The sequence below is a fragment of the Hylobates moloch genome, unplaced genomic scaffold (assembly GCF_009828535.3).
Source record: "Hylobates moloch isolate HMO894 unplaced genomic scaffold, HMol_V3 SCAFFOLD_1, whole genome shotgun sequence".
Classification (NCBI taxonomy): domain Eukaryota; kingdom Metazoa; phylum Chordata; class Mammalia; order Primates; family Hylobatidae; genus Hylobates; species Hylobates moloch.
Genome location: NW_026652276.1, coordinates 17,979,324 through 18,006,961, shown reverse-complemented (window position 1 = coordinate 18,006,961; position 27,638 = coordinate 17,979,324). Strand labels below are relative to the sequence as shown.

At 45.6% G+C, this 27,638-nt stretch overlaps 1 protein-coding gene across 1 annotated transcript in view; it reads right to left on the bottom strand.

The window, feature by feature from the left end:
- Positions 1–8,861, bottom strand: part of AP1S3 (adaptor related protein complex 1 subunit sigma 3) — an 81,515-nt gene extending 72,654 nt beyond the window's left edge. The window contains exon 1 of the mRNA XM_032754349.2: positions 8,727–8,861. Coding sequence (XP_032610240.1) covers positions 8,727–8,729 — 3 coding nt within the window. The 5' untranslated portion in view covers positions 8,730–8,861. The remainder of the gene's footprint in view (positions 1–8,726) is intronic.
- Positions 8,862–27,638: the final 18,777 nt, after the last annotated feature.

The following is a 27,638-nucleotide window of genomic DNA, read 5'->3' as shown; positions in this document are numbered from 1 at the left end:
TTGTCTTGAAATTCCCAGTAAACTTTGAAAAAGGGATCCTGCATTTTATTTTTATTTTATTTTTTTGAGACTGAGTCTCACTCTGTCACCCAGGCTGGAGTGCAGTGGCGCGATCTCGGCTCACTGAAACCTCCACCCCCCGGGTTCAAGCGATTCTCAGCCTCCTGACTAGCTGGGATTACAGGCGCCGCCACTGCACCCAGATAGTTTTTGTATTTTTAGTAGAGACGGGGCTTCACCATCTTGGCCAAGCTGATCTTGAACTCCTGACCTGGTGATCCACCCGCCTTGGCCTCCCAAAGTGCTGGGATTACAGGCATAAGCCACTGCACCCAGCCAGAACCCAGCGTTTTCATTTTGCACTGGACACCGCAAATTACGTAGCCACTCCTGCCTGTCATGGGGCAGGCATCCAAATTATTTGTCCAATATACCTATGAATGAGTTAGTGGAAGCTGCCTTAGAAAATGGGTCAATAAGCCATGACTTACAGGCCAAATCTGGCCTTCTGCCTGCTGTTGTAAATAAAGTTTTATTAAAACACAGCTCCAGCCAGACATAGTGGCTCATGTCTATACTCCCAACACTTTGGGAGGCCAAGACGGGAGGATCACCTGAGGTGAGGAGTTCAAGACTAGCCTGGCCAACATGGCAAAACCCTGTCTCTACTAAAAATACAAAAATTAGCTTGGGAGGCTAAGGTGGGGGGGATCACTTGAGGTCAGGAGTTCGAGACCAGCCTGACCAACATGGAGAAACCTCGTCTCTACCAAAAATACAAAATTAGCCGGGCGTGGTGGCGCATTCCTGTAATCCCAGCTACTCGGGAGGCTGAGGCAGGAGAATCACTTGAACCTGGGAGGCGGAGGTTGTGATGAGCCAAGATCACACCATTGCACTCCAGCCTGGGCAACAAGAGCGAAACTCCATCTCAAAAAAAAGTTTAAAATTAGCTGGGTAAGGTGGCGGACACCTGTAATCCCAGCTACTTGGGAGACTGAGGCAGGAGTATCACTTGAACCCAGGAGGCAGAGGTTGCAGTGAGCTGAGATCACACCACTGTGCTCCAGCCTGGGCGACAGAGTGAGACTCCGTCTCAAAAAAAAACAAAACAAACAAACAAAAAAACAAAAAAAAAAAACCACAGCTCCATCCATTTGTGTCTTGTCCGCGGCATTTTCACTCTACAACAGAAGAGTTGAGGAATACTGAAAGACTGTAGGGTCCACAAAGCCTAAAATATTTACTATCCGGCCTTTTACGTAGAAAGTTCACTGTCCTCTGCTTTAGTAAATTGTCTCTCCAAATTTTCTATCCAAATAACTGTAACAGCAGGAAAGGCAGGTGGCCTCATGAGACCAGGAGGGTAGCCTAAGCTGCAAGCCATAAACTATATATGTCTTACGGTTTGTGTGTGTGAATTTTGCATCCGGGAGCCAAATATATTAGTGTGTTAATATAAAAATATTTTCTCGGCTGGGCACTGTGGATCACACCTATAATCCTAGCACTTTGGGAGGCCGAGGCAGGCAGATCACTTGAGGTCAGGAGTTTGAGACCAGCCTGGCCAACATGGTGAAACCCCACCTCTACCAAAAATACAAAAATTAGCCGGGCGTGTTGGCATGCACTTGTAGTCCCAGCTACTCAGGAGACTGAGGCAGGAGAACCGCTTGAACCTGGGAGGCAGAGGTTGCAGTGAGCCGAGATTACGCCACTGCACTCCAGCCTGGGTGACAGAGTGAGATTCCCTCTCCAAAAAAAAATTATCATTCTGAACAATGCTCCAGGGATGAGTCGTATTTATCCCTTGACAACTCCCGTCTACAAGGATGAGTACACAGAAGGTATGGGCACCCCAGTTTGCAAACCATGCCTTCATTCCTCATCTTTGATATACCCAGTGTGGAAGGAAGTCTCCTGTAGCATTTCAGTGTCCACTGAGCTTCGACCCACACCAATCATTTCTTACCAGCCCAGAAAATCCTGTTAGAGAAGATCCAACAAGGACATTAAATACAGAATCTCTTGTGCACTTATTCTTAACTGAATGTACTAGGTCCATGCCCCATCGCACTGAAAGACTAATGAGGGATCATATTTTGCCCCAGGCAGTTTCAGAAGCTACTGAGAGGCAGGAATTTCAGAGCCCAGAGATGCCTGTAAGAAAGTTTTTAGAAGAGGGATGTTGGCAGAGGCCAGTTTCCTCATGATGGTCGATAGCATTCTATTTCCAACTTGAATGATTTTCAGTATCCCTTTTTCACTGTTAAAATTTTTAATTTACCTTATTACTAGCAGTGGTACAAGAAATACATTTTTTTTTCTTTTTAACAGAGACTGAGTCTCACTGGTCTCAAACTCCTGGGCTCAAGCAATCCTCCCTCCTCAGCCTCCCAAAGTGCTGGCATGAGCCTCCAACCCTGGCCCCTTTCTCTTTGGAGATAGGATCTCACTCTGTCACCCAGGCTGGAGTGCAGTGGCACAATCACGGCTCACTGCAGCCTTGACTTCCTGGGCTCAGGTGATCCTCTCATCTCAGCCTCTCAAATAGCTGGGACTACATGGGTGCACTAACACGCCCGGCTAATACTTTTTGTATTTTTTGTAAAGATGGGGTTTCGCCATGTTGCCTGGGCTGGTCTCGAACTTCCAGACTTAAGCAATCCACACACCTTGGCCTCCCGAAGTGTTAAGATTACAGGTGTGAGCCACCGTGCCCGGTCAAGAAATGCATTTCCTTAGTCAGGGTGCTGGCTGGATAGTTTCATATGCCACTGAGAGAATTTAGGAGCATTTGCTTCTGACATTTGTGTACATTCTTTCATGTCATAGGTTATGGGGGAGCTTCACATGGTTTAAAGAGAGTTTTCCTGGATACTTCAGGTTAAACAGAGAAAGTATCAGGGAAAACAAGGTATACCACAAAGGGAGACTCTGAGAGAGAAAAAGACAGGCCCCAGGGAAGAAATGAACCACAGAACCACAGTGAAGTTTCAGGTGTCTGGGAGAAACACTGGCTATGGTAACAACAAAACAATATCAAAAGAACAATTCAGGAAGACATCAAGAAGTACTTGTTCTGTTGGCCAGGCACGGTGGCTCATGCCTGTAATCCCAGCACTTTGGGAGGCTGAGGCGGGCAGATCACTAGGTCAGGAGATCGAGACCATCCTGGCTAACATGGTGAAACCCCGTCTCCATTAAAAATACAAAAAAATTAGCTGGGCGTAGTGGGGGGTGCCTGTAGTCCCAGCTACTTGGGAGGCTGAGGCAGGAGAATGGTGTGAACCCAGGATGCAGAGCTTGCAGTGAGCAGAGATCACACCACTGCACTCCAGCCTGGGTGACAGAGTGAGACTCTGTCTCAAAAAAAAAAAAAAAAGTATTTATTCTGGGGATTATTAAAGGAGTTTTCTGTGTGTGTGTGTGTGTGTGTGTGTGTGTGTGTGTGTGTGTGTGTTGGAAAGGGGAGTAGTTTTATCATTATGTCTTAAAATGAAATAATTCATGGGACCCAAAAGGTCAGACATTGACAACACAGTTCAGCAAATACACAGTGTGCTGCTTCCTTACAGCTGTTGTTGGCAAAATGCCACACAAAAGTTATCAGCAGTTGACAGTACTCACCACAAAAAAAAAAACAAACAAACAAACAAAAAAAAAAACGAGTGATAGAAACTCAGAAGTAACAATCCTGGTGAGGAGTAAATACAAGTCTCACTGGTGTTTTTGGGAGACCTGTGGGAAGCGCCAGTGGAGGTGAGCTCTCTTGGGACAACTGAACACCACAAAGGGTCATTTCTCCCCGATTCCAAAGCCCTCGATATTACACTAACTGCTGGCCAGCAGCCTAGACCAAGTCTCCGAGGAGGAAAGCACTCATTAGTGTAATAGACCGCTTCACCCTCAAACTGGAACTTAAATTGCCAAAATCATTACATGCTTATTACAATAATTCAAACTTCAGACCATAAAATTGATACAGAAGGGGAAGGGGGCGTGGCAGGACCTACAGGTTCATAGTTCGGTTTTTCCACCCTCACCCTCCACAACTCCATGAGATTACAATGAACAAGGGAATTTTTTTTTCTTTTTTCTTTTTTTTTTTTTTTTTAGGAGAAGGGTGTACTCCTACTATTTCAAACTTAAATATATTCTGAATAAGAAATGGCTTTCCAGTTCTGTTTGGTAAGTTCTCTCAAGTCAGATTTTAAATCATACACCCCAAAAAAATCCTGGATTTTTTTTTAGCATAAGTCTATCCTACTTTACATAAATAACATACATTATGAGAACGGAATTTACAACACAAAAAGATGGTTATTCATGTTTCCAAAGGGATCACCATTTGAGTTTCTTTCAATGGGTGGCTCTACTGTTTTGTTCACAATGTGGTTTTGAGTCACCTCAACTTTTCAGAAGCACATAGACTACATACATCAAAGTCCACTTGTGCTTTTATTAAAAATACCCCAAAGCATTTCAAATGTCACCATATACATCCCCACAGCTATCTTGTTAAAGGCAAAATAAATAAATACATACACACATACATACATACATAAACAACATAATCCTCCTCCATCTGTCAACATTGCCAACCATTCAACAGTACATTCTGCCCCATAAGCCTTTTTAAGCACAGTGCGCTCAGCCCATGGGATTCCTGAAGCGCAATAGCCCTAACACTGTTTTCCAAGGTAGAGATTTCTAAAAGGTGAGATGGAGAAGTACACAGTTGCTTCAAACAGTGTGATCCAGATACAAACACAGTCCCAACACGCACCAGATATGAAATCTCTGTGCCAGAAACCAGGGTCACTGGCACCATGGAATCAAGAACCACTTCCTGTGTGTAAAGTACTAGGTGCCTAGATCTGCCAGTAAGTATCTATCAGTTTCCTAGCATAAGAGTCAGCAAAAGTCAGGAATGAAGCAGCAGGAAAGACAGGGAGTTACACAGTGAGCCTCAACAAAGATCTCAGAGCTGCTGGGCACTAGCGAGGGCCGCCGATTCTTTCTTACGACTTGAAGGTAATAACAGAGGAGAGGTGGTGGTTACTGAGCACTTAAGACAGCAAAGCTGCTTGAAGCACCTTCACACGCATTCACTCGTGGTACCTGTTAAACTCCAGGACGGTGATTATGAACCTTTTCGGATGCCTTTACCCTCTTTATTTATTTATTTATTTATTTATTTGAGATGGAGTTTTGTTCTTGTTGCCCAGGCTGGAGTGCAATGGCACGATCTTGGCTCACCACAACCTCCACCTCCCGGGTTCAAGCGAGATTCTCTTGCCTCAGCCTCCCAAGTAGCTGGGATTACAGGCATGCGCCACCACACCCAGCTAATTTTGTATTTTTAGTAGAGACACGGTTTCTCCATGTTGGTCAGGCTGGTCTCAAACTCCCGACTTTAGGTGATCTGCCTGCCAATCCCAAAGACCTTTTTGTTGATGTGGATTATATCTACTGATATTTATTGTATTTGAAATTAAAATAAAAAAATAGATATTAATATATTTTAAAACAATACAGCTTGGGCAACATAGGTAGGCTCCATTTCTACAAAAAGTAAAAAATTCCACTGGGCCCAGTTTTTCATGCCTATAATCTCAGCACTTTGGGGGGACAAGGTGGGAAGATTACATGAGTTCAGGAGTTCAAGACCAGCCTAGGCAACAAAGTAAGACCTCATTTATACAAAAATCAAAAAATTACCTGGGCATGATGGCACACACCTGTGGTCCCAGCTACATGGAAGGCTGAGGTAGGAGGATGCCTTGAGTCCAGTAGGTTGAGGCTGGAGTAACCCATGTTCATGCTACTGCACTCTACTCTGGGTGATAGAACAAGCCTTGTCTCAAAATAAATAAATAATTAGCTGGGCATGGTGGCACGTATCTACAGTCCCAGCTACTCAGGAAGCTGAGATAGGAGGGTTGCTGGAGCCCAGGAGGTTAAGGCTGATGTGAGCCATGATCACACCACTGCACTCAGCTTGGGCGACACAGAGACCCTGTCTCAAAAATAAATAAATACAAAGAAAAAACAATAGTAAACCTATTACACATTAAACATAAATAACATTTTTATGACCAATAACAATATTTTTCCAAAGCAAAAAAAAAATTAGTAAAAAGCATGGCATTGTTTTACAATTTTGCAATCTCCTTAATGTCTGGGCTTATCAAAGACAGTTGGACTTTCCTATCTGCATCTGTGTTCAACCTATTGTACTATCTCAGCTTATGTAGACATAAGAAAACTTCACTGTAGTCTTGTGAGAATGAGAATGAAATGGGAAAATTAAAATCTTAGTATTATTATGAAAATAGTTTTGACCTTGCAGACCTCCAGTAAAAGTCTTGGGGACTCCTGGGGGTACCCAGGCCACACTTTCAGAACCTCTGCCTTATAAGTTAGGAGATATTCTCTCCATTTTTCAAATGGGCAAATTGAGACAGAGAGATCAAGGAATTGTCCAAGGCCATACTGCTAGAATAGCTCAGAGTAGCTAAAATGCAATGAGCATAACAGATTTAACCTCCTTTGTTTGTTGCAAGGATTGAATGAGATCGTGAATATAAAGAGCGGGACATCCTGCTTGTCTTATCACAAATGCCCAATAACATTAATGTTTCCCTGCCAGGTGCGGTGGCTCATGCCTGTAATGCCAGCACTTTGGGAGGCCGACGCAGGTGGATCACGAGGTCAGGAGTTTGAGACCAGCCTGGCCAACATGGCAAAACCCCGTCTCTACTAAAAATACAAAAATTAGCTGGGCGTGGTGGCAGGCACCTGTAATCCCAGCTACTTAGGAGGCTGAGGCAGGAGAATTGCTTGAACTCGGGAGACGGAGGTTGCAGTGGGCCAAGATCACACCACTACACTCCAGCCTGGGTGACAGAGCAAGACTCTGTCTCGAAGAAAAAAAAAAAAAATTAATGTTTCCCATTTGGCAAAAGCTGGTAGAAAAGCTGGAGAAACTTCCCACATTTCTGATCAACTCATCACACGTATGACACCAGCAAGAAAAAATAAAACTCCACCACAGGTATTGTCCAGATGAGCAGCTTTTCCTCATAGACCAAACCTTGGTCCATTCCTCAGCACAAAAGCAGCCTTTGATGACTCAGAAACGCAGGGCCTTATTCCAGCCTCCGTTAGGCAAATTACATTGGTGGACTGGGCATCTGTCACATAGTTCCTTGGGAAACTTGAGCAAGACAAGAAACCTGCTCCATTATTTACAGCATTGTTTTTGCATCACGCTGTATTTACAAGGAACCCTCAACAGACAAAAATGACGCCGCTAGTGTGTGCAGCCAAACCTTTAACAGGAACCAGCATCTGCGGTCTTGCTGGCCAGGTGCTCAGCACTCCCGGGCTCTCTTTGTTGATCAACTTTCTTAGCCCACGTGGCCCACCCACTCCTGCCTCCAGTGGGCCCACAGAGTGCAGGTCACTTCCTTTCTGTGGATTTGGGAAGTGGTCACACACTTGGGGAAGTGGGACTAGTGACATTCAGACCACCACACTCTTAAAAGGCTGCCCCTAAACAGCAGGCAAGAGCAAGAGGAGCCTGAGCTATCGCTTCCACCCAAGTGCAGGTCACCAGATCTCTCACCAGCAGGGCTGCAGCCGGCCTCAGCTTCCAACCTGACCTCCTATCCCCTGCCCTTACACACCCCAGTCCATTCTCCAACCACAGCCAAAGGGATCTCTTAAAAGTGCACACCAGGCCGGGTGCAATGGCTCACCCCTGTAATCCCTACACTTTGGGAGGCCGAGGCAGGCGGATCACCTGAGGTCAGGAGTTCAAGACCAGCCTGGCCAATATGGTGAAACCCCGTCTCTACTAAAAATACAAAAATTAGCTGGGTGTGGTGGCACAGGCCTCTAATCCCCGTTACTCGGGAGGCTGAGGCAGGAGAATCGCTTGAACCCGGGAGGCAGAGCCGAGACCACACCACTGCACTTCAGCCTGGGCAACAGAGTGAGATCTGTCTCAAAAAAACAAAAGTGCACAAAGGGTAAGGTCAGTTTTCTTGCTAAAACGTCCCCAAGGTTTCCCCTACTCAGTTGGAACCAAAACCAAACTCCTTATTTTGGCCTATAAAAACCCGCCTCAACTGGCAGATGCCCACCTCTCCTGCCACAGACAAGGCCTTCTCCCCTCCGCTTTGCTCTCTCTAATCCACCTGTAGCGCCCCTCCAGGACCTCCAGCAGCTAGAATGTCATGTCCTTGAAGAGGCTTTGCCAAATGAAAAGTTGCCACTCCACCCGGTTGTATTTGAGACTTCAGAGCGCTTCTTACTCTAGAAGTTCTCTTCATTTTACTTGTATATTGCATGTTTCCCTCCCTCCGCTCCCCCTCCTAGAAGGTAAGCTTCCTGGAGAACAGGGGCTCCTCCTAGTCCCCCGCGACATCCCCAGCGCCCAGCACCGAGCCCGGCACAGGCTAAGCACTCGGCTAACGCGGATCGAATGAATGAATGGAGCCGCAGCGCCGAGTTGCCGCAGGAATCCCGGGCAAGCGATCCTGGCGCGTCCTCACCGTCCGGGGCGGTGGGGCCACAGGGACGCACGGTTCGGGTGGCCAGGCGGGACTCGGCCCGCACCCTCACCCGGCCGCGCGTCCGGCCCGGACGCCCCAGGTGCCTCCCCGGAGCGCGAGCGCCCCCACCGCCTAGCCGGGTGGCTGTTCTCCCGCACTCACCATCGTGGCTGGGCCGCCGCCGCCCCCGCCTTGCGAGCAAGGAGCGCTGGAGAAGCGAGGGCGAGAGGCGAGCGCAGGAGCCGGTGCGGCTGACAGGTGAGGCGCCCGGCTTAGACCATGGCTGCTTCCCACAATGCCCTCGCGCTGAAAGTTTGCAGACTCCTCCCAGCGCGGCTGCCTCCTCACTGCAGGCTCCTCCCCGCTGCCTTCTCCCCGCGTGCTCCTCCCCGCTCCCCCCCTCCTCGCCCTCCTGCTCTCCTTCTTTCTTCCTTTCCCCTTCCTCCTCCCTTCTCCTCCCCCTCCTCCTCCCTCCTTTCTGACTCTCCTCTGTACCCCCTTCCCGCCACCGCCTCGGCCGCAGCTGTTCCCGCCCCGCGCCGGCCGCACCTGGAGCGAATGCACCTGCGCGCGCGCGAGTGCGTCTGTACCCCGACATCCAGCAGCTCGGCGCGGGTGGGCAGGCGAGAGCGCGTGGCCCGCCAGGAACTCCCTGCGCCGGGAACTCCCTGCACGGAGAACACCAGGGACCTTTTGCGATTCTGCCGCGCGAGTGTGTCCTGTATTCTTTCCACAAGCGTTTATCAGACCTGGCAAAGATACTTCCACTCGCAGAAAGTGCCGGGGGCTGCCTTATCCTAAGCCTCCTAGTGAGGGAGCAGTTGGAAGAGAAAGAACTAGAAGCGATTTCTTATCCCCTTCTGCCCCATTTCACTTTTTAAAACGTAAACTCTGCAGTCTAAAGGCAAAGATCATTTTAAGCAGGCCCCCATTTATTTATTTATTTATTTAGAGACGGAGTGTCGCTCTGTCGCCCCGTCTAGAGTGCAGTGGGGCGATCTCGGCTCCCTGCAACCTCAGCCTCCTGCGTTCAGGGTGATCCACCCGCCTCGGCCTCCCAAGGTGCTGGGATTACAGGCATGAGCCACTGCGCCCGGCAGCACCCCCCCTTTTAAGAAGTCTCTCCTAAGAAGTTGTGATGTGGAAAGTTCGTTCTCCAATTTCTCTCCTCCCCTTGACTTTTCTTAAATCTAGGGCGTTGAGAGTCTCTAAACCCCCAAGCTGTAAGCAGAGTTTTTTCTTTTTTCTTTTAATTATATTTACCAGATAGACTAGATGTAAGCAGAGTTTTGAATGCATATTTATGTTTTTGAGAAAGGGAGTCCACTGGTTTTATCAAATAGCTAAAGAGATCCTAGACCCTGCAAAAGTTAAGAATCATTTCCTAGGCCAGGCGTGGTGGCTCACGCCTGTAATCCCAACACTTTGGGAGGCCGAGGTGGGCGGATCGCTTGAGACCAGAAATTCGAGACAAGCCTAGCTAACCTGGTGAAACGCCGTCTCTACTAAAAATACAAAAATTAGCTAGGCGTGGTGGCACACGCCTGTAGTCCCAGCTACTAGGGAGGCTGAGGCAGGAGAGAATCGCTTGAACCCAGGAGGCAAAGGTTGCAGTGAGCTGAGATCATCTAGCCTAGGTAACAGAGTGAGACTCAGTCTGAAAAAAAAAAAAAAAAAGTCATTTCCTGGGTGGTCCCTGGAACCCCAAATCAGTGAAAGTCCTTCCCAGGATGTGTTGTGTACCTTCTTAGGGATGTAGGCCCACCCAGGTGACTGAAAATAAGGGGAACTCCATCCACCCCCGCAATCATACTGCAAATATTCATCACTCTAGGCCAGGCCCTACAACAGGAGCCTGGGGGACCCAGCTGGTAACAAACAGGTGGTCTGTCTCCTGGAGCTTACAGTCTCTTGTGGGACAACACATAATAAACAAGTAAATAAAATATAAGAAATTAAGATGAGTGCTAAGAAGGAGATATTTGAGTTCCTGGGATGGGCACAGGGAAGCTACATTGATTTAGCTGAGTGGCCAGGTAAGTGCCCCCTGGGGAGGTGACAGAAGACTTGGATGTGAGAAGCCAGTGCTCTGAAGAAGAAGAAAAAAAAGTCTTTCAAAAAAGGCCTCTATGTGAGTTAAGTGCCAGGAGGCCCAGAGGTAAGCAGGGGCCAGAGGCAATGAGTGTTCTCTACATTAGGGCATCACTGCAAGCCCCCAGGAGAGCCACAGCCTCCAGCCTCGAAGCTCTCAAACCTGGACTTGTAGCATTCTGCCGGGGGCATTGGAAGAGGACTATTTGACAACAGTTAAACCCCAGGCGATGGGATGATTTTGCTTCCTGAAAGAAATGTGAATCTAGGACAGCTACTTTTTAACTCCTGTGTTCTTCCCCCAGGGTCTCTTCTTTCCCTATCTCAGGACATCGTGCTTTATCTAACTAGATAGAATCTAATCTTTGTGCTTCTCTTCCTTTCTAGGTAACTTCAGGGCAGGGCCCAGCTCTGTGCCACCATCCAGAGCCTTCTGCTGTTAAGGGTTTCTTTGCTAGTAGGAAAGAAATGGAATTACTACAGGTGAATTTCAAAGCTAAAGAAATCTCAGGCCGGGCGCCGTGGCTCATGCCTGTAACCCCAGGACTTTGGGAGACTGAGGCCGGGGGGGGGGATCACCTGACGTCAGGAGTTCAAGACCAGCCTGGCCAACTTGGTGAAACCCCTAATATAAAAATTAGCTGGGTGTGGTGGCAGGTGCCTGTAATCCCAGCTACTCAGGAGGCTGAGGCAGGAGAATCGCTTGAACCCTGGAGGCGGAGTTTGAAGTGAGCCGAGATCCCCACTGTACTCCAGCCTGGACAACACTACGAGATTCTCTCAAAAGAAAAAAGAAAAAAGAAAAAAAAGCTAAAGAAATCATCTCAGTGCTCTTGCCATGACAGTTAAGTCAAATATTAAAGCAGGAGAGGCCAGGAGTGATGGCTCATGCCTGTAATCCCAGCCCTTTGGGAGGCTGAGGCAGGTGGATCACCCGAGGTCAGGAGTTTGAGACCACCCTGACTAACATGGCGAAACCCTGTCTCTACTAAATACAAAAAATTAGCCAGGCATGGTGGCACATGCCTGTAATCCCAGCTACTTGGGACACTGAGACAAGAGAATGGCTTGAACCTGGGAGATGGAGGTTGCAGTGAGCCGAGATTGTGCCATTGCACTCCAGCCTGGGCAACAAGAGCTAAACTACATCTCAAAAAATAAAAATTAAAAAAATAAAGCAGGAGAAGATTCCCTTACTGTGTGGCTCATGGTTGGAGGGGGTGTAATTAAAGATGTAGAGATTGAGGGGGGCAGGTAACTTAAAAATTATTAGTATCCTTTGCCTTCCCTCCTGGCCTGGCTGAGATAGGCAGAGGATGTTCGCTGGGGCCTCTGCCACCCAGTGTTTTTCCCTCCAGATTCTCACACCATACACCAAATCACCAAAGAGGGAGGCCTGCAGTGAGCTGGACACTTCACAGGGTTATCTTGGCTGCCTCCAAAACAATCCATAAGAAAGGGAGCACTGTGGCCATGGTACAGATGAGAGCCTGAGGCTCAGAGACTCAACAGCAATAATAAGAGGCAGGCCGGGCACAGTGGCTCAGGCTTGTAATCCCAGCACTTTGGGAGGCCAAGGCAGGAGGATTGCTTAAGGTCGGGAGTTTGAGATCAGTCTGGGCAACATGGGAAGACCCCATCTCTATTTTTAAAATAATAATAATAAAATAAGTATAAAAAGAAGCTAATAAGAGGCAGGGATAAGCCTAGAATCAAGGCACTAAGATTCGAGTTGGTTCCCCCTAAAACCCTACCCCTGACAGACCTACTCAGAACACAACAGTGAGAGTTAAGCAGTGTTTATTTCATGACTCATTTGTCTCAGAAGAATAACATGCATTTTTAAGCTTTGACTTCTCCTTTAAAAAAAAAAAAATTCTGTAGAGATAGGATCTTACTATTGTTGCCCAGGTTGATCTTGAGAATCCCTGGCCTCAACGGATCCTCCTGTCTTGGCCTCCCAAGGTGCTGGGATTACAAGCATGGGCCACCACACCCAGCCTTAGTCTTGACTTCTGTATCCCATCTTCACTCCTGTTCAAACTCCTGACTCCACATCAGGCCCACCAATAGCAAAACCTCAGGGAGGACCCAGAGGCCCTATCACTCAAGATGTACCAGTCTAAAGAGGAGTTCCCTGGTCAGATCCTAAAGAGGCTTTTAGGTTCAAAATCTAATGTCCTAGAAGACAAGTACAGTGTATTACATGGTTCTGGTTAGGTTGTTTATGAGCTGGTGCATGTGATTTTGTGTGTGTACATTTACTCATAAAACAATGCCCTGGCATTTAGTCAACTTGATTTAGGAGTTTCACTTCTCAGATCATTCTGTATTTAAATATTAGCAGAAGATACAGAGAGAATGCAGTAAAAGCCACCATCAAGTCCACAGAGGGAGAAGAGCAAGTTAGGGACATGATAATAAAGTAAAATAATAATAATCTATAAACCAAAATACTAACTTCCTAGAAATTGAGATAGATCAAGCTGTGAGTTTAAGAAACTGAAAGAAGCAAAGGAGAGGCCAACTTCAAAGTCAGCTTATGCAGTGCCTTCACAGGCATTAATTGAAGCCTGGTCCTGCTGTTCTTTAATGCCCTCTTATTAATGTCTTAAGTAATCAACATCTCCAGTAATCCCTTCTGCAGCATTCAGGAATTCATCTTGTCATGGTGCAACTTTTAGTATGAGGCCTTATCCTCTTTAGAAACCCCCTTTACTTTTCAAAAGAGGGCCTATTATTCCAAATGGAAAAACTCTACTTAATATATTTCTAAAGAATATTTTCAGAAAATTTTTAATTATAAAATAATATAGGTTCATTGCAGATTTGGAAAACACAGAAAGGTGTTATTTTAAAACCTCACTCTAGGCTGGGCACAGTAGCTCACCCCTCTAATCCCAGCGCTTTGGGAGGCTGAGGCTGGCGGATCACCTAAGGTTAGGAGTTCAAGACTAGCCTGGCCAACATAGTGAAACCCCATCTCTACTAAAAATACAAACATTAGCCGGGCATGGTGGTGGATGCCTGTAATCACAGCTACTTGGGAGGCTGAGGCAAGAGAATCTCTTGAACCCAGGAAGCAAGGGTTGCAGTGAGCTGAGACCACGCCATTGCACTCCAGCCTGGGCAACAAGAACAAACCTCCATCTCAAAAAATAAAAATAAAATAAAACCTTACTCTATTTCTGCCAACAAGAGGCCAGGTGAGGTGGCTCATGCCTGTAATTCCAGCACTTTGGGAAGCTGAGGCGGGTGGATGCCTGAGGTCGGGAGTTCGAGACCAGCCTGGCCAACATGCTGAAACCCTGTCTCTACTAAAAATACAAAAATTAGCTGGGCATGGTGGTGCATGCTTGTAATCCCAGCTACTTAGGAGGCTGAAGCAAGAGAATTGCTTGAACCCGCGAGGCAGAGGTTGCAGTGAGCTGAGATTGCGCCATTGCACTCCAGTCTGGGCGACAGAGCAAGACTCTGTCTCAAAAAATATAATAATAATACTAATTCTACCAATAAGAAATAACTATTGTTATATTTGGTTTATTTTCTTGCATATTTGTATTCTACAGAGATAGAAAAGGATAGAAAGATTTTTTTTTTTTTTTGGACAGGGTCTCACTTTGTTGCCCAGGCTGGAGTGCACTAGCATGATCTCACCTCACTGTAGCCTTGACCTCCCTGGTTCAAGTGATCCTCCTGCCTCAGCCCCCCATGTAGCTGGGACTACAGGCATGCACCACCACACCCGACTAAATTTTGTATTTTTCTTAGAGACGGGGTTTTGCCATGTTGCCCAGGCTGGTGCCGAACTCCTGAGCTCAAGCAATCCACCTGCCTCAGCCTCCCAAAGGCTGGGATTATGGGCGTGAGCCACTGTGCCCAGCTGAAATTCTGTTTTTAAAACCAAAATTGAAATTCTACTGCTGTGGTTTGAATGAGAGTTCCCTCTAAATTTCACGTTGAAACTTAATCCCCACAGTGGTAGTTTTAAGAGGTGGGGCCTTTGCAGAAGTGATGATTAGTGGATTAATGGATTAGTACCTTACCAAAGGGCTGGAGGAAACTAGCTTAGTCCCTTTTTAGCCTTCCATCCCTTCCACCACGTGAGGACTCAACTTTCACCCCCCTGGAGGATGCAGCAACAAGGCACCATCGTGGAATAGAGACTGAGCCCTCACCAGACATTGAACCTGCTGATGCCTTGATCTTGGACTTCCAGCCTCCTCCAGAACTGTGAGAAATCAAATTTTTTTTTTTTTTTTTTTTTTTTTTGAGCAAGAGTCTCGCTCTGTCACCAGGCTGGTGTGCAGTGGTGCAATCTTGGCTCACTGCAACCTCTGCCTCCCGGGTTCAAGCGATTCCCCTGCCTCAACCTCCCAAGTAGCTAGGATTACAAATGCATGCCACTATGCCCAGCTAATTTTTGTATTTTTTTAGTAGAGACGGGGTTTCACCATGTTGGCCAGGATGGTCTTGATCTCCTGACCTCATGATCCGCCCACCTTGGCCTCCTAAATTGCTGAGATTACAGGCATGAGCCACCACACCTGGCAATAAATCAATTTCTATTCCTTATAAATTATCCAGTCTCAGGCATTTTGTTATAGCAGCATGAACGGACTGAGACACCTACTGTATGTACTCTTTTGCATCCTACTGAGTTTCTCATAGTAGCATAGTTATGGAACAAATATTGTTTGAACATCTACTCTGTGATAAGAACTGTGCTTGGCACTGGGCATAGAACAGTGAAGAGAGGAGTCGTGGTCCCTCTCAGGGTTAATGTACAGTGTTATGGGGGAAGACGAATATGAAATAAATAATAGCATACATAAATGTTTAATTATCATGAATGCTCTGAAAGGAAAGGATAAGATGCTAGCAAACATGCAACAAAGAAATTGCTGGTGGACATTTCCTGTTTGCCTCTCCAGAATCCATTCCCCTGCTTCCTGCAATTTTCACTTTGGGTTTGGGGACCCAACCCACACATAAACTCTTAACTTTAGGGGTGGCACATGATGCTCTCCTGGCCAATCAGAATATTGCTTTCCCACAGCAATAATGATTGGTTCTAAAATAAGCTTATTCCCAGAGTCAAATAATTCAAGCCAACAAGACTAAATTCTGGGCTGGGTGCGGTGGCTCACACCTGTCATTCCAGCACTTTGGGAGGCCGAGGCAGACGGATCACCTGAGGTCAGGAGTTCGAGACCTGCCTGACCAATATGGCAAAACCCCATCTCTACTAAAAACACAAAAATTAGCTGGGCGTGGTGGTGGGCACCTGTAATTCCAACTACACAGGAGGCTGAGGCAGGAGAATCACTTGAACCTGGGAGGCAGAAGTTGCAGTGAGCCGAGATTGCGCCATTGCACTTCAGCCTAAGCGACAGAGTGAGACTCCGTCTCAGAAAAAAAAAAAAAAAGACTAAATTCTGGGACATTTTGTGGAACCTTCTTGGAGTGCATCCACTCTTCCTATTAGGCTTGAATAAGAAGGAAGAAGCTACAGCAGCTGCAGCCAGTTTAGCATCATGAAGGCTGAGCTTCTCTATGGAGCCAACATCAAGGATTGGACTAAGAGGTGGAGAGATACACAGGTCCTAATGACACTTTTTGAGGCCTACATCAAACCTGATGCTAACCCTGGACTTTGCAGTTACCTGAACCAATTTAGGTTGTCACTTGTGACCAAGTTGATTCAGGACATAAAAGAGTCAGGGAACAGAAGTATAAACTTAGGCCTGAGGAATGAGCGAGAATTAAGCTGGCCTGGAGCAGAAATGAAACACAAAGAGCAGTTGAAGCAGAGAAGACAGCCTGGTCATGAGCAAGAGACCTGGAGCAGGAGTGGCCACAGAATATTGCAGCAAGAAAGCCCGAGTTCAGGAAGGGGGTGGATCATGCAGGTCCTTGGAGGTCTCATTAAGGATTCGGAATGGGAGACCAAGAAATGGAGATCATTTAAGGCTTACACAAACAGTGAAGTGGCAAGATCATGCTTTAGAGATGTTTATTAATAATTCCATAATCTGGCCAGATGCAATGGCTCACACCTATAATCCCAGCACTTTGGGAGGCCAAGGCGGGTGGATCACTTGAGGTCAGGAGTTCAAGACCAGCCTGGCCCACATGGTGAAACCCCGTCTCTACTAAAAATACAAAAATTAGCCAGGCATGATGGCGCATGCCTGTAATCCCAGCTACTCAGGAGGCTGAGGCGGGAGAATAGGTTGAACCCAGGAGGCAGAGGTTGCAGTGAGCCAAGATCACGCCATTGCACTCCAGCCTGGACAACAGAGCGAGATTTTGTCTAAAATAATAATAGTAATAATAATAAATAATTCTGTAATCCTATTTGCTGCAGTGTCGAGAATAGAACCGTGGCAGAAGAGAGAGGATGCAAGGAGACTTGTTAAGAGGTGTAACATTTCAAGTGAGAGATGATATGGTGGCTTCAACCAGGATAGTCATAGTGGACTTTTCACTTATTATACATGAGAATCTCCCAATATCAATTTCTAGCTTTTTTTTTTTTTTTCAGACAGAGTTGCATTCTGTCACCCAGGCTGGAGTGCAGTGGTGCAATCTTGGCTCTCTGCAACCTCCGTCTCCCCGGGTTCAAGCGATTCTCCTGCCTCAGCGTCTCGAGTCACTGGGACTACAGGTGCGTGCCACCACACCCAGCTAATTTTTTGTATTTTTCGTAGAGATGGGGGGTTTTGCTATGTTGGCTAGGCTGGTCTCTAACTCCCCACCTCAAGTGATCCACCCACCTCAGTTTCCTAAAGTGCTGGGATTACAGGCGTGAGCCACCGCACCCGCCAATTTCTAACTTAAAAAAAAAAAAAAAATCCATGATACTTAAAAGACATTTAATAGGCCATTTTGGACTACTCATTTTCTATTTCCTTACAATTGGATAAGTAATATAATTCCTGGAGTCTATGTTCTTAAAACAAAATACAGAGATTTTTTCCAGTTGTTATTTTACAAATACTACAACAGAAGTCCTGTGCATAAAATTTGTGTCCAAGCTTCTGGTTATATCAGGATAAATTCATAAAGGGTTTTGTGTGTGTGTTTGTTTTTGTTGTTGTTGTTTAGGGTTTGTTTTTTTTTTTAAACAGGGTCTTGCTTTGTTGCCCAGGATGAAGTGCAATCACACAGAATCACAGCTCATTGCATCAGTATCTATCTATTCATCAAGAAAGATTGTACCGGGTTTCCACTGGTATATGAGAGTCTCTGTTTCACCAATTCCTATCAGTAATGACAACTCCTGTGATTCTTGAGTTAAGAATAAATTCCTGCTGGGTGTGGTATGATCTCATTCCACATTCTTTCAATCCACTCTCATTAGGCTTCTGCCCTCACACTCCACCAAGCTACTTTTATAAGATTACCAATGAGATCACCATGAGCTTGTACTGTCTGATCCAATGGGCAACACTCAGCCTTCATCTCATTTCACACATCAGCAGCATTTGACCACACTGCTCCTGACCCTCTCCAGGAAGAAACACTGCTTTCTTGGCCTCTACAGCACCCGTCTCTGGGCTCTCCTTCTCCTTCACTGGCCATGTCCCTTTGTTATCGTTGAATCCCCCTCATCTCCCAAACCTCTCTCTACATGTTGTCATACCCAAGTCTAGTCTTTGGACAGCTCTCGTCTTCACACTCACACCCTGGTTTAGCTGAAACATGGAGAAAGTTAGGGAAGTGGATGTTTTAAAGCTGCTAGTGTAGGTTGAGACCAATACTTTGAAGACAACTTATGCCAAATAATTTAGACAAGGAAGATTTGTCACAGGGTTTTGAGTCGTGTCGATGAAAAGAGTCAAACTCTGTAAAATATTATAAAATATTTATTCTGAGCCAAATATGAGAGACCATGGCCCATGGACACAGTCCTTAGGAGGTCCTGAGAACATGTGCCCAAGGTGGTCGGGGTCGGGGCACAGCTTGCTTTTATACATTTAGAGAGGCATGAGACATCAATCAAATACATTTAAGAAATACATTGGTTAGGTCCAGAAAGGCAGGACAACTTAAAGGCGGGCGGGGTAGGAGGGAACTTCCAACATTTTCTGGTTGACGGTTGAGTTTTCTAAAGACCTGGGATGGATAGAAAGGAAGTGCTCAGGTTAAGATAAAAGATTGTGGAGAACAAGGTTCTTTTTGAAGTGGCTGCCCTTAAAGACAACAGATGACACATTTCCTATTCAGATCTTTAAAAGGTGCTAGACTTTTAGTTAATATCTTTACTATTGCAGGGGGTGGCGCGGGGGGACCCGGAAGAAAAAGATCTAGCTATGTTAATGGAGATTCTTCGCAGATGCAAATTTTCCCCCACAAAGGACAACTTTGCAGGGCCATTTCAAGATATGGCCAAGAAACATGTTTTGGGGTAAAATATTTTTATTTTCTTCCTTGTCTTGTAATGTTATGCCAGAGTCAGGTTGGAAAGTAACTCATGATATGTAGGGCTAAATAAAACCCATCTGATGAGAATTTATAGTTTGTAGGGCATGACCCTCCAGACTCCTTAGATAGGAATTTGGGCAAGATAAAAAAAAATCAGAGCTTAGTTCTCAGTCAGGATGAGGACGACGAGGGCAGAGTACAGGGCAAGCGGTTAATGTGTGGCTGGAACAAGGCTGTGCCTGGGGGGAGATCAACTTGAGAAAGCATTAGGCTGCAGGGCATAGGGACATAATGCTGGAAGAAACTGTTCAAACAGCTGTGTGCCCAATTGGGTGAGACTTTAATTGTATTTTTTTTTCAGATTTGAGAAGAAGCTGGTCATCTGGCCATGAAATTCAAAGTCTGTATATAACTTAATTCATAGACATGTGCACATGTACACACACACATGCCCCCATAGAAAGGACTCTTTGAATTCCTCAAACATTCAGTTCTTTTAGGTTGTGGCTCTTATTGCCAATTGAAATTAATCACCAAGGAAGGCCAGTATACAAATTCTTGAGTATTTCCATTTTTACATGAGCATGTTTACAACATGCTTTCCATGCAGTCAGGATTTATGAAAAGAGGGGTACGAGTCCAGAGCCAGAACCATGGTGGGTGCCAGACAGATCACTAAGGAAAGTGCAAAAGCCAGCAAGCCAGATGCCACAGATTTACAGTCACCAGGGATGTGCTCCACAGTGGATGCCTTGAGTAGGTCCCTCACTCTTCAGGAAAAGGCTTGGACTGCCAGGCCCCAGGTCCATCCATAAATTACTTTTGTCCATTATATCTAAAGACCACAAATTCATTAAAATGAAACAAAACATAGCTACATACATATCACCAAGGGTTGGTCTGCCTTATCATTTGTTTATGACATCTTAGGATTTGTGTAGACATAGCACAATGTGAAACTGTGAGAATGTAAAATTATTAAAGAATGAGGCAAATATACCTAGAGTCACTTTCATCTTCTGCACTAGGGGTTTAATGGTATCTTAATCCAGATAGCCTATCATATTAGTCCATTTTCACATTGCTGATAAAGACATACCCAAGACTGGGCAATTTACAAAAGAAAGAGGTTTAATGGACTTACAGTTCCATGTGGCCGGGAAGTCCTCACAATCATGGTGGAAGGCAAAAGCCATGTTTCACATGGCGGCAGACAAGAGAAGAGAGTTTGTGCAGGGAAACATCCCTTTTGAAGCCATCAGCTCTTGTGAGACTCATTCACTATCACAAGAACACTGCAGGAAAGACCCGCCCCCATAATTCAATCACCTCCCAGTGGGTTCCTCCCACAACGTGTGGGAATTGTGAGAATTACAATTCAAGATGAGATTTGGGTGGGGACACAGCAAAACCATATCACCTATATCTACTAATTAATACTATTCAAATGTTATCACACTATAAATATTATATGGTTTGCCTGTGTCCCCACCTAAATCTCATCCTGAATTGTAACTCCCATAATTCCCATGTGTCATAGAAAGGACCCAGTGGAAGATAATTGAATCATGGGGGTGGTTACCCCATACTGTTCTCCTTGGAGTGAGTAAGTCCATGAGATCTGATGTTTTTATAAGGGATTTCCCCTTTCACTTGGCTCTCATTCTCCCTTGCCTGCTGCCATGCAAGACTTGACTTTGCTCCTCCTTTGCCTTCCACCATGATAGTGAGGCCTCACCAGCCACGTGGAACTGTGAGTCAATTAAACCTCTTTCCTTATAAATTATGCAGTCTCAGGTATGTCTTTATTAGCAATGTGAGAACAGACTAATACAGTAAATTGGTACTGATAGAGTGGGGCGCTGCTATAAAGATAACCGAAAATGTGGAAGCGACTTTGGAACTGGGTAAAAGGCAGAGGTTGGAAGAGTTTGGAGGGCTCAGAAGAAGACAGGAAAATGTGGGAAAGTTTAGAACTCTCTCGAGAACTGTTGAATGGCTTTGACAAAAATGCTGATAGTGATATGGACAATGAAGTCCATATCTGAGGTGGTCTCAGATGGAGATGAGAAACTTGTTGGAAACTGGAGTAAAGGTGACTCTTGCTATGTTTTAGCAAAAAGACTGGTGGCATTTTGCCCCTGCCCTAGGTCTGTGGAACTTTGAACTTGAGGAAGATGATTTAGGGTATCTGACAGAAAAAAATTTCTAAGCAGCAAAGCATTCAAGAGGTGACTTAGGTGCTATTAAAAGCATTCAGTTTTAAAAGGGAAACAGAGAATAAAAGTTTGGAAAATTTGCAGCCTGATGATGCCATGTGATAGAAAAGAAAATCCAATTTTCCAAGGAGAAATTCAAGCCAGCTGCAGAAATTTGCATAAGTAATGAGGAGCTAAATGTTAATTGACAAGATAATAGGGAAAATGTCTCCAGGGCATGTCAGAGACATTTGAGGCAGCCCCTCCTATCATAGGCCCTCAGGCCTAGAAGGAAAAAATGGTTTCCTGGCCATGTCCAGGCACCCCCTGCTATGTGCAGCCTAAGGTCTTGGTGCCCTGTGTCCCAGCCACTTCAGCCATGGCTAAAAGGGGCCAAGATACAGCTCAGGCCGTGGCTTCAGAGGGTGCAAGCCCCAAGCCTTGGCAGCTTCCACATGGTGTTCAGCCTGTGGGTGCACAGAAGTCAAGAACTGAGTTTTGGGAACCTCTGCCTAGATTTCAGAGGATGTATGGAAATGTCTGGATGTCCAGGCAAAAGCTTGCTGCAGGGGTGGGGCCCTCATGGAGAACCTCTGCTAGAGCAATGAGGAAGGAAAATGTGGGGTAGAAGTCCCGACAAAAAGTCCCCATTGGGGCACTGCCTAGTGGAGCTGTGAGAAGAGGGCCACCAGCCTCCAGACCCCAGAATGAAAGATCCACTGACAGCTTGCGCTGTGTGCCTGGAAAAGCCACAGACACTCAATGCCAGCCTGTGAAAGCAGCTGGGAGGGAGGCTGTACCCTACAAAGCCACAGGCGTGGAGCTGCCCAAGACCATGGGAACCTACCTCTTGCATCAGTGTGACCTGGATGTGAGACATGGAGTCAAAGGAGATCATTTTGGAGCTTTAAGATTTGACTGCCCTGCTGCATTTTGGATTTACATGGGGGCTTTAGCCTCTTCATTTTGGCCAATTTCTCCCATTTGGAATGGGTGTATTTACCCAATACCTGTACCCCCATTGTATCTAGGAAGTAACTAATTTGCTTTTGATTTTACAGGCTCATAGGTGGAAGGAACTTCCCTTATCTCAGATGAGACTTTGGACTGTGGACTTTTGAGTTAATGCTGAAATGAGTTAAGACTTTGGGAGACTATTGGGAAGGCATGATTGGTTTTGAAATGTGAAGACATGAGCTTTGGCAGGGGCTGGGGTGGAATGATACGGTTTGGCTAAGTCCCCACCCAAATCTCATCTTGAATTGTGGCTCCCATAATTCCTATGTGTTGTGGGAGGGACCCAGTGGGAGATAATTGAATCATGGGGGAGGCTCCCCCATGCTGTTCACATGGTAGTGAATACATCTCTCAAGATCTGTTGTTTTTATAAGGGGCTCCCCCTTTCATTTGGCTCTCATTCTCTCTTGCTTGCTGCCATGCAAGACATGACTTTGCTCCTCCCTTGTCTTCCACCATGAATGTGAGGCCTCCCCAGCCATGTGGAACTGTGAGTCGATTAAACTTCCTTCCTTTATAAAATACCCAGTCTTGGGTATGTGTTTATTAGCAGCATGAGAACAGACTAATATAAAATGCTAGATTGTCTTTACAAAAAAAAAAAGACTGTATATTCAAAGGAAAAGAGGATTTTTTGGGGGGGGCAGAGGGGTGGAATGGACTCTGGCTCTGTTGCCCAGGCTGGAGTACAGTGGTGCAGTCTCAGCTCACTGCAGCCTCTGCCTCTCATGTTCAAGTGATTCTCATGCCTCAGCCTCCTAAGTAGCAGGGGCCACACCACATGATTCACCACATCCTGCTAGTTTTTTTGTATTTTTAGTAGAGATGGAGTTTTACCATGTTGCTCAGGCTGGTCTCAAACTCCTGACCTCAGGTGGTCCGCCCACCTCGGCCTCCCAAAGTACTGAGATTACAGGTGTGAGCCCCCATGCCCAGCAAAAGAGGACATTTTTGTCTATGTGATTATGCAAAGCCTGCCCTAATAGCTATGGAATTATTTTATTTTCTTTTTTTGAGACAGTGTCTTACTCTGTCATCCAGGCTGGGGTACAGTGATGCAATCTTGGTTCACTGCGGCCTCGACCTCCTGGGCTCAGGTAATCCTCTGACCTCAGCCTCCTGAGTAGCTGGTACCACAGGCACCCACCACCACACCTGGCTAATTTTTTTTTTTTTTTTTTTTTTTTAGAGGTGGTGTTTCACCATGTTGCCCAGGCTGGTCTCAATTCCCAGGAATTTGCCCATCATGGACTCTCAAAGTGCTGGGATTACAGGCATGAGCCACTGCACCCAGCCTGAATTCTTAGCAATAATCTTTGAAATCTGCAAATAGACATGACTTACTTGGCATCATCAAACAAGATTTATCAGGTCTTTCTTTCAGAACAGAGCCCAGTCATAATGGCAATCTGATTAAAGGCTAACTCAACTAAAGATAAGTGCCCCTGGGAGGAGCAGCAACTGAGTTTCTCATTGGCTCAGAGAGGAACAGCTCCTGAGTTTCTTATCTGGTAAGTCCTGCTGAATATGAAGTACTTGAGCAAAGCATGCTGATGGTTATCACGGCTACATCAAAAAGGAAAAGGTATGGCATGCAAATGTACCTTAGATATGGGCTGGCAGTTATAGTCACAGTCAAAAATGGAGTAATGGGTGCTAAGACTTAAAGCCATTAGAGCACCCAGAATGTGTTCCCATGTAAAGACCAGCTTTTGAGTTGATCCTACAGTCAGTGTTGGTTGACTTGCCTTCCCCACTCAGGGTCTTGGTTTAAAAGAATGGGCATCATTCCTGACTGCTGCCTCCCACTCTTATCTGAGTTCTGCTACCATTTACTCACCATCCACATGCATCCTACTTTGGAAATCTGAATGCTCAAATAATTGCCACACTATAAAAAGTGCTTAGGCCAAGCCCAGTGGCTCACACCTGTAATCCCAGCACTTTGGGAGGCCAAGACAGGTGGATCACTTGAGGTCAGGAGTTTGAGACCAGCCTGCCCAGACCAACATGGTGAAACCCCGTCTCTACCAAAAAATACAAAAATTAGCCAGGAGTATTGGCATGCACCTGTAGTTCCAGCTACTCAGGAGGCTGGGGCATGAGAATTGCTTGAACTCAGGAGGTGGAAGTTTCAGTGAGCCGAGATCATGCCACTGCACTCTAGCCTTGGGCTACACAGTGAGACTCCATCTCAAAAAAAAAAAAAAAAGAAAAAGAAAAGAAAAGAAAAAGGAAAAAGGTGCTTATGGCTATTTCACATATCCAGTGGCCTAGAACTCCAGGAGAAGGTGTGGATAATTGCTCAATACAACAAAGTGATGTTTGGGGCCATGTTTAGAGCTGTGTAGAACAGAGCTTCATACATGAAAGGTCTTTGTTTGGTCTGAAGCTTAATGGTATCACACATTGCCAACCCCCTATCCAAAATACTGAACTCCATAGTTGGTGTTAAATGTCAACATCAGCCAGAGAATCGTTAGTTAGCCCTGGTGCTCCTGATGAGTAATCTTTGGTTTTGTAGCTTTTAGGTGAACTCCCTGTGTAATCCTATGACCATGTGTAGGTTCAGCATAAGTGCAGTCACTAGATAAATGTATATATTGGGCAAGGGACTGAACAAACCTCAAGGACGGTGATTCAAAATCCATAGCATGGTTGGGGGCTTGGAGGGTTGGGGAGGATGGAGAACAATCAGTTACCTAGCCCTCAAGTGAGTTGGAAAGGGAAACGTTTGAGAGCTAAGCCCTACCCAGGGTATTGCGGATTCATAGTCCTGTGCTGAGCCCTGGATTTTCTTACAGAAGGAGAGAAGCATCTGCAGCCAGAAGCCTTGAGCACTGGTCCAGCTTCTTCTCCTACCAGCCAAGTGACTTTGGGCAAGATACTTCACTTCATTGTGCCTCAGTTTCCTAATCTGTAAAATGAAGATAATAATTTCTATGCCTGCTGGTAGGATTAGTCAGTACTCAATAAGTATAGCTATTATTACTACTAGTATCAGAGGTGTTTTTTTGTTGTTTTTTGTTTGTTTGTTTTTTAAGACAGAGTCTCACTCTGTTGCCCAGGCTGGAGTGCAGTGACACAATCTCGGCTCACTGCAACCTCCGCCTCCTGAGTTCAACTGATTCTCCCTGCCTAAGCCTCCCAAGTAGCTGGGATTACAGACACACGCCACCGTGCTCTGCTAATTTTTGTATTTTTAGTAGAGACGGGGTTTCGCCATGTTGGCCAGTCTAGTCTCGAACTCCTGACCTCAGGTGATTCACCTGCCTTGGCCTCCCAAAATGCTGGGATTACAGGTGTGAGCCACCATGCCCATCCATCAGAGGTGTTTGAACCCAAGTGACTCCATCTCAAATAGGGGCTAGGAAAATAAGGCTGAGACCTCCTGGGCTGCATTCCCAGAAGGTTAGACATTCTTAGTCTCAGGATAACATAAGAGGTTGGCATGTGATACAGGTCACAAAGACCCTGCTGATTAAACAGGATGCAATAAGGAAGCTGGCCAAAACCAACCCAAACCAAGATGGTGATGAAAGTGACCTCTTGTCGTCCTTACTGCTCATTACATCCCAAATACATTAACATGCTAAAAAACTCCCACCAGTGCCATGACAGTTTACAAGTACCATGGCATTTGTAAAGTTACCCTATATAGAAGTTATCCTATGTAGTCTAAAAGACTGTAGGCTATATACTCTAAAAGACCCTATATAGAAGTTACCCTATATAGGTCTGTTCCCTCAGTTCTGGGAAATCTCTGCCCTTTTCCCAGAAAATTCACGAATAATCGACCCCTTGTTTAGCACATAATCAAGAAATAACTATAAGTATACTCAGTTAAGCAGCCCATACTGCTGCTTCGTCTATGAAGTAGCCATTCTTTTGTTTCTCTACTTCTCTAATTAACTTGCTTTCACTTTTACTCAATGGACTTGCCCTGAATTCTTTCCCACGTATGGTTCAAGAATCCTCTCTTGGGGTCTGGATAGGGACCCCTTTCTGGTCACACTAGTGGTAAATGTTAACTATTGTTAATTAAAATTATAAAATTCAGCATGAAAAAGCTGCCTTGCATACTCACTGCTCAAAATAACTTTTTCCAAAGCAGGTGAAGATGGTGCAGTCTTACAAGCATGTTTGAAAGCAATGGTGGGCCAGGCATGGTGGCTCATGCCTGTAATCCCAACATGTTGGGAGGCCGAGGTGGGCAGATCACTTCAGGCCAGGAGTTTGAGACCAGCCTGGCCAACATGGCGAAACCCTGTCTCTACTAAAAATACAAAAAAAATTAGCCGGGTGTGGTGGTGGGCACCTGTAATCCCAGTACTCAGGAGGCTGAGGCTCGAGTATAATTTGAATCCAGGAGGTAGAGGTTGCAGTGAGCCGAGATTGCACCACTGCAGTCCAGCCTGGGCGATAGAGCAAGAATCTGTCTCAAATAAATAAATAAATAAATAAAAGCAATGATGAGAGCTGAGTGAGATGCCTTGGGATATCACCAGCAGTGCGAGCCCCACTCGAATTTCACATGAAACTCAACAAACAAGCAGAACAGTCATCGCACACAGAAGCAGGCTTTGCGTGGTCACATGCATAGGATTCTGCAGGGTAAGGAATATAAAAGCATACTGGTACTTGGTGGATCTGTAAAGGGGAGATTGTTACGTGAAAAAATGTCAGTAGGCTGCCTCCCACACTCAGAAATTTATGTGAGAAAATACTTTACCTTCTTCTATTTAAAACAATCAGGGCTACTGCAGTGGCTCATGCCTGTAATTCCAACACTTTGGGATGCCAAGTCAGGAGGGTTGCTTGAGTCCAGGAGTTCAAGACCAGCCTGGCCAAGACCTGGCTGTTTAAAAAATAATAGTAAAATAAATAAGGCAATCAAGTACTTTACTTTCTAATTTCTGTCCTTATGATATTATGCCACCTTAAGAATGTAGTTACATGTTGGCTTTTTCTGATGTGGGTCTAAAAACAGTGTTAAATTAGTAATAGGTCCTGGCTGTTCATCTTATCTTTAAGTCAAACATTCTGCCCCTTTGACCTAGAGTTGTTAGGCATGGGTGAAGCAATCAATTGCCAGGAATTCTTTCAGCATGCAGGAATTCTCTGCAAACTCATCCTCCTTTTATCTATTTTCTTAAAACAGATTCTTGTCCTTGACACTTGTTTCCTCTTTCCTAACATATTTTAGAAAGCAGTGAGATAGTTCCAGGTCTTCTGTGTAGGTTATTATCCCTCTTTTATCAGCAAGAAAACATACTCAGAATAAGTAACTTGTTAAGATCATCTCTCATCTGACAAAGGGCTAATATCCAGAATCTAC